Genomic DNA, 17163 nt, shown 5'->3' with positions numbered 1-17163 from the left:
TTGTTCCCATCTTCTTTTTCTGCTTGTTGCTTCTGGGGGCTTTAAAAAATGTCGTGTTTAAGGTGGCGGCCCTCCCATTTTGAGCCAGTCACACTTGAAAAATATACCCTGAAATTATCTAAACTTAATTTCTGGCCATTTTGTTTCAGAAATACTAACCCCAGGGGGGTCTTTGCTCTCTCCACTAAAACTTGATCTATTTGGAAAAATTCCATTTACTCTCTGTAGAAATTGACTGGACATGATGGCTCCTGTGAATGATACGGTTGTTATTATCCCTGAACACTGTAAAAATGAACTTTGAAACAGTTGAGTCGGACCCAAACAGAAAGTGATGTATGGCTTGAAAATGGTCTCGTTGAACATGATGCTTCAATATTTTACTGGTCAGTGCAGCACAGGTTTTTGAAATATATGTTCAGTTTTTTAAAGTTTTATCTTTAGAGTAGAAACTTTCTCACAAACCAAAATAGATGAATCCAGCATGTTCGAATCAATGCCGAAGTGCCATCCACATCTGCAGAATGAAAATCATTAGCCCGTTACTTGAAATCTATATAAAATGAAACCATTTTACTCTATTCTTCATCCAGCTTTACCTCTTCACTGAAGGGAAGAGTGCTGAAAATGCGTGTAACTGGATTATTATTTTTTTTCCAAAAGTTTTTCAGAAAATACTAAAGCAGATATTAATTGAGCATGGGGCAACACCCCGCCTGGATTGAGTCGAGTACGTCCAAGCGTGCATTTAACACAAACTCATTATTTCTCCAAAGTCTGTGCTTGAAAATAGATCGAGAAGATTTCTCCAAACCGTGTGGCATAATTTCAAGTACATTTAAACTATGACCAGAATGTATTGTTGGAAAAATGAGAGTGGATAAGAATATTGTAAAAACTGCAGTGGAAAAATACAATGACAACTTTTTTACTCGTGACTCTAAGAGGCTCTTAAATCTGTCTTTTGGAAGAGTTTACTGGTTCATAACGTTTATTAGTAGCCACACATCTAGGACCGGAAGAGATTCAGAAGGTCTGCATTCTAATCCCAGCTTTGCTTACAACCAGCTAGAAGGCTTTACCCAAGCCCGCCAGCCTCTGTGCCCCAGTTTCACTTCCAAAGAGTAAAGAATTTGGACTAGCCGTCCTCTCAGTTGCATTCCAGCTCCAGAATTATATGGTTCTTTGGGGGGGCTATTATTATGATTCTTAAATCTGTCAACTCTTGGACTGTATTTCCAAAAATGGCAGATTCACTAAAGTCCTTCTCATGGAGGAAAAAAAGTGCTGGGAGTGACACTGTATGCGCTGTCATCTCAGAGAGTGAGCAAAAAGCCTTTTAGCCTTAGAGCGTTTGGGTCCCAGTGGGCATGCGTGGGCTCCGCTAGCTTAGGTCTTTCCCCAGCACGGGGTCCCTCAGCTAGTTAATGAAGGTGCGAGTTCTGTCCTGTACCCTGCTGCCTTCATTAGGCCTTGGAATGCAGAGGCCAATGGTCAGTCATCATTGACAGTGGAAATCTGAAAAAAGTCTTGTTTCCCAGAGCTGTCAGCAGGCCCTTAGAACCTTCCTGAAAATGATGAAAAGTTTCTGAGTCATGCTAATCAAGCTTAAACGCTTTACACTGTTTAACAACAAATAATATGCCCGTTTGGAACTCAACAAAGAAAGCTTTGAATTAAGACTGAAAAATGTCAGAGAGCATTGCAGGCAGGGAAGAAACACTGCTCTCTGGGTGTGGTGTGTATCACCCAGAGCGACCTCCCAGACGGCTGCCTTTCTTTTCTCCGAAACAAGTCGCCATTATCTTGATTTCTTGCCCGCTGCAGCATATGCAGGCCATTTTAACAGGCTTGTGATGGGTTTAAATGTCAAGAGTTTTGCCCAGTGGGCAAAACCCTCACTTATACCAGAGGGTTAAAAGTGTTGAAAAGCAGGAGTTTAACCTCCGTGTTTTCATCCTCCTTTAGATCAGAACAGACCTCTCTGATGGCGCATTTCTGCTCTTCTCCTGAACTGTGGCAGGAATAATTCCAGGCATAATTAGGCAGGTGTCAAGTTTAACCCTGAATGCCTCTACAGGCGGTCATTTCCTTGCCTCCTGGCAGCCTCTCTACTCTGCTAGCAATCCTTCCACTTGTAAAGTTTTGCCTGATATTTAACCTCAGTGTTCCCTGCTGGAACTCTCCCTTATTATTCTCATCGACCAAGAATAATTGATCTGTCTTCACTCAGCAACTTCCACTTGTACGTTTCAGGAGTAACTGTATCATCTCCTCTCTGTTAGAGACAGACTCTCTCCCCCGGTTGTTAAGTCTTTGTACACCTTGTTTCCAAAAAGGATTACTTGGTGTGTTCATCTTCTAAGCATACCCTCCAATTTGTCATCCCTTTGTTATTATTCACGTTGGTACTACACCTTTTTTTTACCAAAATGGAATGATTCTCTCTCCTTTTACACGTAATCCTCCGGATTAACACAATTCCAAGCGTTTGATTTGGACACCATTGTGTTGTCGACTCATTCACAGGGTGATTCACTGAGTCCTCGGTGTCGAGGACAACTGAGGGATCCAAGCAGGAGAAACGGACATTCCATCACTATGAGCTGCGTCCCCAGTGCACGTGCACACCTGCACACACACACCCCTTCACAGGTCAGAACTGAGTTAAAGCCTTCATAGGGTAGGTGTATATGGTGATATTTGGAGCATTACATGGAGTGATTGATATAACATAACCAAATCTGAGTTACGGCTGCATCTGTTTGTTGTAGCAGATCTTCTGTTTACGAGAGTGGGTGTCTGAAATTTAAGAATTTAAGGACCTGGATGCTTATGTTCCTGACTTCTATTCCTAAAGTCATTAGCATTCAAGTAAATATTTGATTTTATCTATTTTATTCTCAGATCCTCAGGTGAAAGATGTATTCGTTGCGTGCCCGTTAATTACACATGCCCTCTGAACATCCTATTCAGCCACAGTAAATATTCATGTGTGAACTCTAGTGGGTCGAATCCTTCCTGTAAATTTCCTTGATTACAGAATTGCTGTTTCCTGGGGTTCTTGTTAAGACACTCATCTTTAGTCCTAAGACTTGGTTGCAGGAATCCTTTCTAGTTATATGTTTCTTCAGACATTTCTAGCAATGGGCCCCACTAGACAGTGACAAAGGCAATGTTTTATGCCAGGACTATATACTTGAAATAGTCCTGCTGTTAAAACACTGATGAATTTTACTAAAGTACAGTAGATTTCAGTTATTCACAAAGGTTAAGGAATGGGGTGTTCTGATTGGTTGAATTTTCTAGAATAATTACCATATGTACCATTTGAAGATGGGTAGTCTTTAGAAACTGTATAATTGCTTCTTTGTGCATATAGTAAGCTCTTAGGGAGTGTATGTTGAATTGACCAGAGCTGGAAGGATCTTTAGAGATCATCTAGTCTAAAGAAGAGGAAACCAAAGCTGGAAGGGCTAGATGATTTGCCCACTGTGGCCCTGTGAGTGAGCAGGAGAACCAGGATAGAGCCCAGATCTTTCTACACTTAATCCAGGATTCTCTCAGCTACGCACACTGCCCTACACACTTTGGGCTAAGATGGGGTGATGGAGAAAACAGTGGCAAAAGGACCCAGTTACTAGGATTCGGGGGCGAGAGTTTAATGTACTGACTTATCATCATATAACCTACTGTTACTCTGTATGTATGTATGTGTGTGTTCGTTATACTAGGAAATGTGCTAAGTTCTCGTTTAGTCTTTAAAGCCACCTTATGAAAAATACTGTTGTTATCCTTGTTTCAAGATGAGGGTTGAAGCCCAGTAATTTGCCTCACTTAGTAGAGCTAGAACTTGAACCCATCCAGTGCGACTCGCCATCTTATGATCTGAACTACAGTACTGCCTTCTTAAAATATCTGTTGTTCCCTTTCCATCTGAAAAGAAAGTATCCACAAATTGTTTTGAGGGAAATATCTTGCTTTAGTAGTAATGTACAAGTCTAAACATATCCAAAATGTTTTCTATATTTAAATGCATGTGAAATGCTTAATAATCCAGGTGGGCAAATACAGAGGCCAAAAGAGCATCACGGTATGAGGTTGTCCTGCTGAAATTCTGCTGCTGTGGGCGTGTTTGGTATGTGAAGGCTGTACTTTCTATGGATTCACGTCCATTTACACCGAAGTTGTAAGGACTGGTCCCAGGCTCTGACGAGAAGACAGTGATGATGGTGAAACTCAGCTTTGCTCCTGAGCCTTTGAAGACTGTGACGCCACGTGCTGCCCCTGCCCCTCGCCTGGTCCAGGGCTGCAGCGTTGCTCCTGGTCGTCCCCACACTCACACAGACTCAGTGCAGCAAACCAAGTTCCCATCACCTGGAGTCCCCAGGGGATCTAGTCTCTCTCCTTGTCTCCCTAAGACTTATCTAAAATGACTTAATTTGACTCTCACCCCATTGATATTTGACAGCAGTGCAGAGAATTCAACACATTCTAAACATTTTAAAAAATCAGCCTTAATGAAGTATAATTTACACAAAATGCACCCTTTTATGCCAAATGATATTCCATTTTGTGTATATGCCACAACATGGGGTGATTTTTCAATGTTAATTCAACTTTGCCTGTCTAGAAATCACTTGATCATGACGTATTATCTTTTTTATGTATTGCTGGATTCTATTTGCTAATATTTTGTTAAGGAATTTTGTGTCCTTGTTTATGAGGAATATAGTCTGTAGTTTTCTCTATTTGCAATGTGCTTTTGTCTAGTTTCAGTATGAGGGTATTCTGGCCCCATCAAATCAGCTGAGAATGTTCCTTCTTCCTCTGTTTCCTGAAAGCGTTTCCTTAAGATTGGGATTATTGCTTCCCTAAATTTTTGTTAGAATTAACCAGTGAATCCATGTGAGCCTGGAGTTTTCTGTATGGGGAGACTTTTGATAACAAATTTAAAAAATAAAAAAAGATATAGGGCAATTTAGATTTTTATTTCTTCTTATATCAGTTATATAATTTATATCTTTCAAAGACTTCATTTCGTCTAACTTGTCGAATTTATTTGCATAAAGTTGTTTGTAATATTCTTTTATTATCCTTTTAATGTCTCTAGAATGAGTGATGTTTTCTTGTTCATTCCTGATATTGGTAAATTGTGTCTTCTGTTTCTTTTTCTTTGATCAGTCTAGCTAGAAATTTCTCAATTTTATTTATTTATTTTCGAAATTATCTGCTCTTGATTTCAGTGATTTTTCTCTATTTTTTGATCTGTTTTGTATTTCACTCATTTACAAATATTACTTCCTTCCTTCTTACTTTAGGTTTCATTTGCTTTTCTTTTTCTAAGTTCTTAAAATGAAAGCTTAGATCTTTGATCTTTTAGTCATTTTTCTTTTTTTATTTAAGGTCTTTTAAACTATAAATTTCCCTCCAAGCCTGGCTTTAGCTGCATCCCACAAATTTCAGTATATTTTTATGACCATTCAGTTCAAGATATTTTCTAATTTCCCTTGTGATTTCTTTTTTGTCTCATGAGTTATTTAGAAGTATGTTGTTTAATTTCTAAATATCGGGGGGAGTTTTCCTGATATATTTTTTTTAATTGATTTTTAACCTCAGTGGTGGTCAGAGAACACATTCTGCAAAATTTTGAGACTTGTTTTAAGACCCAGCTTGTAGTCTGTCTTGATGAATGTTCCATTTGCACTTGAAAAGTGTGTGTATTGTACTGTTTGGGGACATAGAATATATATGTCATTTGGGTCAAGTTAGTAGAGAGTATTGTTCAAATCTTTATTCTTACTGATTTTTATCTGCTTGTTGTGTTCATTACTGAGAGAGGCCTGTTATTGACTGTTTTGAGGAACATTTTCTGGATGAAGTCACCCTTCCAAGCTTTTTGTTTGTTTGTTTGTTTTTTCAAATCATTCTTATGACCTTCCTTGTTGTAAATGATGGGCTTTGTTCCTCTGAAGTTTTCCCCTTTCCCTGGGCAGAGGAGAGTTTCCTTGGGATGGGAGTGCTGTGGGAGAGGAGCAAGCAGGCAGGACTCAGGGGGGTGAGCAAGAGGGTCAGATTGATTAACTTTATTTCTCCTCTGATGTGCAGTGTAAAAGCTTGTGCCAGGATTTGAAAGACTGCCGCAAGATTTCTCGGCTTATGGCAATGTGGTAAATGTTGAGTTGGCTCCAGTTTGGTGAGGCCACCGTAAACCTGTAGGGGGCGCCCTCTGAGAGTTTGTTCAGGGTGCTGTAAGCATCATTTACCTGCCACCGGTAGAATCCTAGATTTGGCTCCACTGGGAGAAATATGTTCTGGTACGATTTTTAACTCCTTCGAGGGTGGCAAAAGGAATTTTGGAGCCAGTGGCCATGCATGCTGGTGCCCGAGTGGAAGCCATTTTATTTTCTGTTAAGGAGGCCCTGGTCCCGTGCTCATGTAGCAGATTCCCAGACGCACTTTCTAGTGTAGTCAGCTCCCAGGGTGATGGATCAGCCACAGCCCTTGCCTCCCAGTATTGCTGACCTAAACACCTACCCCCTCCTAGGATGCTTAGCTATATCTCCTCTTTTCAATAGCTCCAGATGTATGGGTGAAAACTTTCTTTTTTTTAAGGTCTAAAAGTGAAGATTCATTAAGAATGGAAAAAACCTGCAATCTACAAAGACAAGCAAAACCTTTTTGAAACAAAGCTGTTTAATTACCTGCCTTATTTGAAGGGCGTTTCTACACTCAGTCATTTTCAACCACCTATAGGATTTTTGCCATAATCTTTGGTCAGCTGTTATATTATTTGCGTAATTTTTTTCTTTAAATAAACATTTTTAAAACTTAGCCCCATTCTAAGAAGTAATATCTATGAGATCACAGGTTTTATTTGCTACTTATGTACTTTTCTGTATACATTGAAAGTGTTCATCCATAGATCACCTAACACCACCTCACATACCACTCTGAGTTTCATGTCACACTTTGGAAATTGTTGGTCTGGGGCAAATGTGAATTGGACAGTGAACTTAGAGGGAAAAGCAAACTAGCACTTGGCAGTGGTCTGAGAAGGAACGGTTTGTGCCTGCAGCGTGGAGGGGCGTGGTCCCTTTAAGGAGAAAGGGGCAGTGAGAGGAGGAGAAGACTGGGTAACAGTTTCTCAGTGAGGCAGATACTTTCATTATGATCCCATTATTCTGTTTAAATGCCATTAATTTCAGAAGTAGTCACATCCACAGTCAAAACACTCCAGGAAACACTTGTTAAACGAATGATGTTGAATTAAAGTGCTAAGCAGAGTGTATGTAAGGTTTTACTTCATTACCGATTTAGAATAGTTGTGTCACTACTGTTCTCAGTTAGTTGAACTGTTTTTGAATTTATTTTTCCGATTTCTTGTTCTAGCGGGAGAGTTGCAGGGTTGGTTGGAACGTCATAGGATTTATCTGAGGGGAACCTTTTAGAGTTCCGGGAGGCGCCTCCAGCAAAGGGACGGTTTCCAGTTTGAAGAGTCTTTTCTAAAGGGCCTGTTTCCAGAGGTGCAGGCAGGTGTGGGAAAACACAGGGACTAGTGCAGTAGCCCAGGCCAGCCCTTCCCCTGAGGGGTGCGGGGAGAGTGTGGTTACAGGAACCCAGCATGAAAGGGAGCGGGCTGTGAGCTCTGAGGGTCATTTTCGCAGATCTGACAGAGGTGACTGATTTAACAACTATTGTAAATTGGTCTTGCTGGAAAGTTCGATATGGGTGTTTTGTTTGTTTGGGGTTTTTTGCCCTCTCTGTAACATGGAAGGGCTTGCAGAGGAGGTAGATGTTGAGTGAAATCATAATTCTTTCCCAGGCTTAAGACATTGTTTCAACATTTTAGGGAAAGCTGGGACCCACCAATATCTGAATAAATTTTTTTAAAATATTTATTTATTTATTTGGTTGCACCAGCTCTTGGTTGCGGAAGGCGGACTCCTTAGTTGCAGCTCGCAGGCTCCTTAGTTGTGGCACGTAGGCTCTTTAGTTGTGGCATGTGAACTCTTAGTTGCAGCACGCATGTGGGATCTAGTTCCCTGACCAGGGATCAAAGCCAGACCCCCTGCATTGGAAGTGCAGAGTCTTATCCGCTTATCCACTGTAGGGAAGTCCCCCTGAATAAATTTTTAATGCAAGAAGAACAGACGTTGAGAAAAACGTCTACCTTTTAGTTATTAATGTAAAGTAAAATGCAAAATAAGTATTCACTTTTCACCCCTTCCTGTAACCTACCAACTTTGCGCTTTAATTTTCTCCCAACTGGGGAATGGAAGGAAATTTAACTTAGTTGTCCTGTTTTTTCCTGGAAATAAGCCTGTGATCTTGAAGGAAAATGGCTTGTAACCAAATGAAGTGTGAGCCCCCTGAGGGCGGAGACCACCTGAGCATCACTGTGTCCCTGGGCTCAGTTAGGCACCGAGTGGATATTTACTGAACGACTGGGAAGAGAGAAAATCATGCATTGATTCCACTTTGTCAATACGCTACTCAAAACTTTCTCAGTTGTCTTATAAAGTCCGGGGAATGACAAAAAGGCAATCTGCTTTTTCCGTGCAATCCTCACAGACCTATAAAAGCAGTGTGATGTGCAGGAAAGCCCTGGAATGGGGATCAGAGACGTCAGTTCTGGGCCCAGCTCTGCCATTTAGCTGTGCTGTTACCTCGGGCAGGTCACTTAACCTCCTTTTTTCTGTCATTTATAAAGTAGGAGTTTTGCACTTGCCCTTCTTATTTTACAGAGTTGGTGAGAGATCGAATGAGATAAAGAATACAAAAGTGCTTTGAAAACTGGAAAGCAAGGCCTGCTTTCCTGCTCAACCTGACTCTCAGCAGAAAGCACAGACTGGACCTGTCCCTCCAGAGAAAGCCTGCTGTGAGCCAGCTAATACAATTTTTTTTTTTTTAATCCTTAGTACTTAAGATCATTCCCTGAACACAGTAATGATTGACAACTATAGGTACTCAATAAATATTTGTTAATAGATAATAGGGATAGTTTACAAACTGAATTCTTTACCTCTCTAAATCATGCTAAATCGTATATAAGAAGAATTCTGTCTTTATGATGGTATTTGCCACGTGTTTCAGTTCATACATACTCAGGGCTTACTGGGCTGCTTGACACCCAATGGAAGAAGGAAGGTTAGTTTCTGTATTTCAGTATATGGTGAGTGTTTGTGCATTTATTTCAACTTATAGAAATGGAGGTAGCTTTTGTTTGCTTGCCCAGGTGGTTCTCCCAAATTTGTTCAGGTAACACATTCACGTAGTTCAAAGTTCATAAGCTACTCAGGAGAGAAGAGGGGAAAGGTCCCCTTCTACTTCTGTGGCCTGGCTGCAGTTCCACTCTGAGGAAGCAGGTCTTCCTACTCTTGACAGCCATGTCTGCTTAGGTGTTGAGTTTCCATAAAGAGATTTTGAAGTGTTGAGTGTCTTTTCTTGAAAGAGAGTAACAGTAGGTAGGTAGCTAGCTGGGTAGAGGTGGCAAGGGAGGGAGTGTGGTGAGAGACGGTGGAGGAATCTTAGCTCCTCTTTCTGTCTGTCACTCATCTAGTCTTGCTTTTTTACATACAGTTAGAGAATAACTAAACATCTTTGACCTGCGTGATGATACAAATATTTTACAAACCTGAGAAATTTGACCAAAGTGGAGGAAGTGAGCAAGTTTGACCTAGGTTTCCAATCCTCTTTCTTCAGCACATTGAGATTGATAGTTGGAGTTTCAGGCAGTCTCATTCTCATGAAGTAATTAGACAAACCCCCTTCTGTTTCCCCCCACTGGCAAAGTCCTCTTGGTCTCATCCTTCTGGACAGGTGTGGAGGAAAATCTTAAATCATTTTCAGATGGTGCAAATTACTCCCCCTTTTTTTTTTTTTTTGTTATCTCCTGGGCATTACCCTTTCCCCAGAAAGGTGGTTTATTAATATATGCGTTCCTAACTTTCAGATTTTGTATGGGTGGAGAAAATGAACAGCATGTATTGTACACACTGTGTGGGGTAAATGCTATTTAAATCTGGTCTGAGCTGCTAAACATCTCGCTAACACGGGATCACTGGCTAGAATCCAGGTTTGCTGGGGTTTTTTTTTTTTTTTTTTTTTTTCTTTTGAGGAGGGGTCAGACTTTAGAGAACTAAGCCATCTGTCCAGCAAGTTATTTTAAGGCTTTAATAACAGATACTCTGCAATATATTTCAGTGTGTAGGGGAGACAACTAGTGTTTTGCAAAACCGATATCTTTAGAAATGTCTTCCACATTCTGTTTTGTTATCCTTTTGGTATTGTAATCCTGATTTGATAGCACACATCTTTGTACTAATGTTTTTGCAGAATTAATTAGTTCATTAAAAGCAGCATTTGAAAACTGGCATGTCAATAACGCAATGCACGCCTTCAGAAGGCTCTTGCTCCTTAGAAGCATCGAGCTTCTCCTAAAACAGATGCAGGGATTCTGTAGCTGCATATTAAGCTTTAAGACTTTGAAGACTCTCTGCTGCCTTCTTTGAGGTTTGTCCTGAGGGGCTCTGTGGTTGCCGTTGTTAATGACTTTTGATGGCTAATGTAGTGAACTCAGCACGTCACATCTTCTTCACCTGCTAAAGAGAACTTTGCATTGTAGTCGTTTCATAACTGCCTAACTGGCGTCTGCCTAGCTTACTTTTAATGTCCTGTCTGCTCCTTCGGCAAATATTTAGGAGTGTCTGGTGGGTACCAGGCACCGTGGCCAGGTGCTGGGATTCAGCCTTGAAGAAGGCGGTCATGCAATCCCCTGGAGGGACCTGTTGAGGAGATAGACCTTAAGTAATCACTCGGAAAAATTGCTTAATTACAACTGGGACGGGAGACACAGAGAGAATTAAAAAGTGTAAAAATAGAACTACCATATGACCCAGCAATCCCACTGCTGGGCATATACCCTGAGAAAACCGTAATTCAAAAAGAGTCATGTACCACAGTGTTCATTGCAGCTCTATTTACAATAGCCAGGACATGGAAGCAACCTAAGTGTCCATTGACAGATGATTGGATAAAGATGTGGCACATATATACAATGGAATATTACTCAGCCATAAAAAGAAACGAAATTGAGTTATTTGTAGTGAGGTGGATGAACCTAGAGTCTGTCATACAGAGTGAAGTAAGTCAGAAAGAGAAAAACAAATACCGTATGCTAACGCATATATATGGAATCTAAAAAAAAAATGGTATTGATGAACCTAGTGGCAGGGCAGGAATAAAGACGTAGACATAGAGAATAGACTTGAGGGCATGGGGTGGGAGGGGGAAGCCGGGGCAAAGTGAGAGTAGCATCGACATATATACACTACCAAGTGTAAAATAGTTGGCTGGTGGGAAGCAGCCACATAGCACAGGGAGATCAGCTCAGTGCTTTGCGATGACCTAGAGGGGTGGGATAGGGAGGGTGGGAGGGAGGCTCAAGAGGGAGGGGATATGGGGACATGTGTATGCCTATGGCTGATTCACTTTGTTGTACAGCAGAAACTAACACAGTATTGTGAAGCAATTATACTCCAATAAAGATTTATTAAAAAAAAAATGCCATAAGAGGTGAGATGAAGGGTGCACTGACTGATGGGGGTGCCGGGGGGAGTGTCAGAGAAGGTTCCCCTGAGGAAGTGTCATTTAAGCTGGAACCCAAAGACTTGAAGCATGCACAGGGCTGACCTGGGCATGGGGGTGGGAGGAGTTACGAGAGGAACCCTCCAGGCGGAGAATGTAGAACCTGCACAGCACAGCGTGCAAGGTAGTGCAAGCCTGCTCTGGACGTGGGGGGGAGGAGATGGGGCGAGGCCAGAGCAGAGCAGCAGCTGGACCTCCGGGCCTCATTGGCCCTCCTAGGACTTGAGGTTAAGTTCACCACCGAGCTGTGCCTTAAGCAGTGATGCAGAAAGCGGGGAGTTCCCTCTTTTTACAAGCAGGGAGCTTCTGTAAAGCACAGGTGATGTGACTGTAGAAGGCAGAAAGGGTTACTTACTATCAGGTGACCTCTAAGGTCACGGAAGTAGGTCCTTGACTTTGTTGGAAAGATTAGCAGTGAGAGACAGTAGTTTAAAAACAAACACTAACCTTGGACTCCAACATGGAAGCATGATTTTAAGATGATCAGAACTGTGAGATCCATTGTACCCCCTGTACTACCGCTTCAGTTGTGTTCACTTCTAGGCTGCAAAATATATGTATATATTTCTAAAATGAAGATAGCTTTATTGAAAAATACAGTTTTCTATCCAGAAAGGACTAAAGAAGAAAACCAGATACCTTCATTCTAGAACAGGTCCGGAGCAGTTATTCTGAACTTGGGGTCCATGAATGGACTTTAAGGGACCTATAAACTGCAGAAAATTACATGTAAAATTTTGTGCAGACATGTATTTTAGTTTTTAGTGCATTCTGAAAGGGATCTGTGACCCAAGAAACATTTAAAAACACTGATAAATCAGAAAACCCAATAGTCTTTTACACGTTTGCAGAAAACCTTTAGGTTTCAGAGGAAATATTTGTGTGTGATTTCACAAGGCTGAAGGAAGTAATTGGGTGGAGGGAGATACTGGTCAGTGGGTTGGAAGCAGCCTGGTGGTCCAGCAGTGCATGGGGCTGTCTTATAAGGTGTGCTACAGGGTTGTTTATTTAAGCAGACCACCTCTTGGAGATACTGTTAAGTCCCTAGATTGACGGGGACATTGAGTAAGAGGGCCTCTGAGATCCCGGTGTTCTTTAATTCTCTGATTAAGGACATTTAAAGGAGCAGGCCAAGCTACTTGAAGAAAACCGGAGGAGAACAAGGTTTATAGGGCTTCAGAGACGAATGTTAGGATTCTGAGAAAGGCATGATTGTTTCTGATGCAGCAGAGATGTTGGAATAGTTGAGACTGAGGCTTGGTACTAAGGAAGCCTTTGGAAAGCCTGAGAAGGAGCCGTCAGATGCACTGGGGAAATTGGATCAGAAACCATCGAGAGCCTGACTGTAACTGAGGAGCAGGACAGGGAGATGGAATTCTCTAATTGCTTAAAAGTTCATTTTCTACCTGAAAATATTGAAACTATGAATCACACCTTGATCTGAACCTGTGATTTCTAGGAGTTTGTGTTTCTAAAAGCCTGGTTCTTGGACCGGCCAGCCAGCTGATCGGCTGAGTGCTTCAAGGAGGACCAAGCAGCTCTCCGTTTTCGCAAGGCCTCTGTAATGTAAATAGGAACAGCAATCTTTCCAAGTTATTACCCTGTTAACAGGTTGACAGATATGTGCAAATTGTGACTCACTGCTCAATTTGGCACTAAATTAATGTTCTGCACCGCGTCTGCTCAAGTGTAAACTCGTCACCACTGCTGTGTTAGTGCTTGTTTGCCTATATTCCGAAGGTAAAAATTAAAGTAATTCGATGCTGCCGCCGAGCCGAGTGCAGCAGATGGTGGTGCGTGGGCGGGGAGCCGCGCCGTCCTACCTGTCCTGGGCCCGCGCTCTGAGCTCTGCACGCGCTGGCAGGGCTGGCGGGGCACACAGAGGAAGCCAGGAGCCCCTCCCGTGCCAGCCCCCACCCTCTGCAGAAAGAAAATGTCATCTCGGCTCCAGCTTTTTAATTTGCCGTTCCAGGCTTTCCTTATTTCTGTCAAGTCACTAGTGGTGCATTTGCATTCTGAAGGTTGGGTCTATTTGAAAATGAAATGTTTTGATTTTCTGCTTCTGGATTTCGACATTGTTTTCCTCAGCGAAAGGTGCAGCTGACTTTCTTTCTCTTTTTTGGCAAATACATAATGTCACCTGTAAAAAGGAAATTTGCATCTCCTTTATGTTAGGTGTGGGAATGAAGATCAGTCTCCTTGAAATGCATTTTTGCTTAATAAAATCTTTGGATTGAGCCTGCTGAGCTTTATCTGAGATCACTGGTTGCGGGGGGTGGGGGGGACAAAAAATACCACCCCAGACCTCTCTACTTTCCCATGTCCACATCAGATATTTCTTCTGGGACTCTTTTCTCCTGCCACTGCCTCCCTTTACAAGTAAAGAGCTCGTATACAGAGGATTCCAGGAATGTCAAGGAACATTTGTTGTCTGCCCTTTTAGAATCCTGGAAATCTACACACTGAACTTGGTTTCTGGAATCATCACCTAACCTACCTATCCGCCTAAATTCCTAGCCTACTAGAGAGACAAGTTTTCTAGAAAGTATTTTGAAACCTTCAAGGTGAAAGGTACAAGGGAGAGCAAATTATGATGTTAACTTTGTGCTGAAGTTCTGCATATTCATTTGCATTCTACTGTCCAGAGCTATAATGGCTATTGATTGAGGATCCTTTCAGAAGACATTGCCTGTCCCCCTCCCCATTAGCATATACTTAGCAATGACCTCCATCCTCACAGGAGAGTGGATTTCTGCTTCCTGCTGAGTCTGAAGTAACTGGGTTTAAATCGCACACATAGAGTTAGCAAAGCAGTCTGTAAGTGCAGAAATGTCTCCAGTGACCTGGTGTGAACTTTTGACATGAATGTTGCCACCTGTCTTCCACCATCTCAAGAACAGTAGGCAGTCGTGAAAAATGAGTTAATTTCCTCCTTTCCTCATCTCTTCGCCTCTTTTGTAGCGTTTAAGCTTAGAGCCAAGGTTGTGTATCGTGAAGCTGTAAATCTAGAAGGGACCGTGGGAGATGATGCGTGATGTCTTAGTCAGTCTGGCTCTTAGCCATCCAGGAAGGCTTGTTTTCTAAACCATTTTCAAAATCAACAGAATGGAGCCTTGCCTTTAAGCAGTACCTCTTATACCTCTTGTCTTTCTAAGCTAGTTCGCTTTTTAATGCCACGTCCTCACCTTGTGGTCCTTTCTCGAGATGGAAGATGGCTCTTTGGTCCCGAGTTTTAAAAGCCATTTGCACACTTGAAGAATACCCGAGTCTCCCGCAGGCAGCCCTCTTTTCTGCAGGAGCAAGTAGCCTTCAACACACCTCCACCTCTGATCACTTGTCTCTGCTCTGGTCTTCCTATCATTGTGACTCACCACTGGGCCTTCTAGAGTTTTCCCCCTTCCTTTTTCAACTTGAAGTTTAAAACTGCATATAACGTTCCCTAGGGAAAACCTGATAGGTTAATCAGCAAGATTATTGACTTCCATAGCTCATATGTTGATGTTCACTTTTTTTTTTTTTTAAGAAAGTACTCGAACTGTGTTGGTTTTTTTTTTTTAATTTATTTTTATTTCATTTATTTATTTTTGGCTGTGTTGAGTCTTGGTTTCTGTGCGAGGGCTTTCTCTAGTTGTGGCGAGCGGGAGCCACTCTTCATCGCGGTGCGCAGGCCTCTCACTATCGTGGCCTCTCCTTGCGGAGCACAGGCTCCAGACGCTCAGGCTCAGTAGTTGTGGCTCACGGGCCTAGTTGCTCCTCGGCATGTGGGATCCTCCCAGAGCAGGGCTCGAACCCGTGTCCCCTGAATTGGCAGGCAGATTCTCAACCACTGCGCCGCCAGGGAAGCCCAGATGTTCACTTTATAGCAATTGGCGTTGTGTTGTCTGCTCTCTCTCATGAGCCCCAGGTTTCAAACTAAAATCTGTTCATGTTGTGAGTGGAGAGCGAATCTCCCTCTTCCCCCAAGAGAACATAGCTTTTATATGTCCCTGATCTAATGGACATGTAATTTAATTTGTCATATCCAACAGATACGAAATCCAATGTAAAAATCCTTAACAGATAGTTTTGCATCTCAGCTACTGTATTCTACATCCCCTTTGTGTCCGTGTGATTGGGCGGTGAGCACAAATGCTGCTGTGATTTTATTCTCAGAGGATCTGAGCCAGACCCAGCTCTGTTGATGCTGTGGGTTGGTGTTTTCTCAGTGCGCTTCCACTGGGGTATTGCGGGTGGGAGGGATTCTTCCTGCTAAGAGAGGACAGTTTTGCAGACTATGCCCACGATGCCCATGATATACCAGGAAGAGTATTTATAAATTTTGAGCCCTAAGTTTATGCCATGCTAAGTGCTTAATGTCAGTTATCTCAATGATCATTAAATCGTAATAGACACAGCTTCCGTTTGGGCCAGAAGAACAGAAGACTGCCTTTCAGAGGGATGTTTCCAAGAAAAAAATGGAAACTGATATGTCTGATATGTTTGACCGTAGTCAGAGAAGTTTTAGTCAGGTAGAGAGTTTGAGGGAAAAAATTGTAATAGGTACACAGAAAACGAATCAAGTGAAAATCCAGTGAAACAAAAAACTGTACAAGTAAATAAATATACTCACGAGACACTATGCAGCTCAGCTATTAAAAAAATATATATAGCAGAGATTTTAGAATGTAAACAATAACTACTGATTTAAGCAAAAATTGTGAGGTCGTTTGAATTAGACTCAAACCAAAAAAACAGGAATGACTTCAGGTATTTAAAACAGAAGGAATTTAATCCAGAGACTTGATTATTGAGGTGATTGAGATGAGAAGCCAAAGAGGAAACAGGGAGGCGAACAGAGGTGAGCAAAACAGGAAGTTGCTTCCATCCCTAGACCAGAAGGACAGAGGGAGGGGCCCTGTAATTGGAGCCCAGTGGCCAGGAAGGTGGCAGAACTAAATTCTAGTCTATAGGAGAAAGCCACGAGGTCACACCTTAAAATGAAAAACCAAGAACTGGCATTAAAAACACATCATGTGGAAATACAGAGGTAAATACCAACAGAAATCACTAAAAAAACGGATGGTCACTAAATCACTGAAAAGCAAGAGGGGGAACTGGGGAGTAGTATTTTTCCTAAAAAGGCTTATAAATCCCATCTGCCTTTCTAAAAACGTATTTCACTAATGAAAAATTAAATTGAGAAGAAAAGCGTACTGTAGGTTTGTATTTCTGTGACTAGGGCTCCAGCTCTTACACCTGTGTGTCTTTCTCCCTCTCAGATATGTTGACGACGTGATTAGCCGCATTGACAGGATGTTCCCTGAAATGTCCATCCACTTATCCAGACCCAATGGGACGTCCGCCATGCTTCTCGTAAGTTCTGCCTGACCTGTTTGTAGGGACACGTGCAAGGACATTGGCCTCCAGGTTAACCTGTTCCTGTGTGGTCGGAGCTCTAGAATGGAAATTAAATCCCAGTTTGATGGTGAACAGCGTTATTTCTCTTTACCGGCATTCTGTAGTACGTTCTACGTG

The 17163-nt window shown here is 42.0% G+C and overlaps 1 protein-coding gene across 2 annotated transcripts in view; it reads left to right on the top strand.

Annotated features, from left to right (window-relative positions):
* Positions 1–17163, top strand: part of MED27 (mediator complex subunit 27) — a 205634-nt gene that overhangs the window by 116816 nt on the left and 71655 nt on the right. For both annotated transcript variants that reach the window (XM_007194467.2, XM_007194466.3), the window contains exon 4: positions 16908–17001. In XM_007194467.2, the coding sequence (XP_007194529.1) occupies positions 16908–17001 (94 nt within the window). The remainder of the gene's footprint in view (positions 1–16907; positions 17002–17163) is intronic.

This window comes from Balaenoptera acutorostrata, chromosome 6, assembly GCF_949987535.1.
Source record: "Balaenoptera acutorostrata chromosome 6, mBalAcu1.1, whole genome shotgun sequence".
NCBI lineage: Eukaryota > Metazoa > Chordata > Mammalia > Artiodactyla > Balaenopteridae > Balaenoptera > Balaenoptera acutorostrata.
Note: the sequence above shows the minus strand (reverse complement) of the source record. Positions and strands in the feature narration are given on the sequence as shown.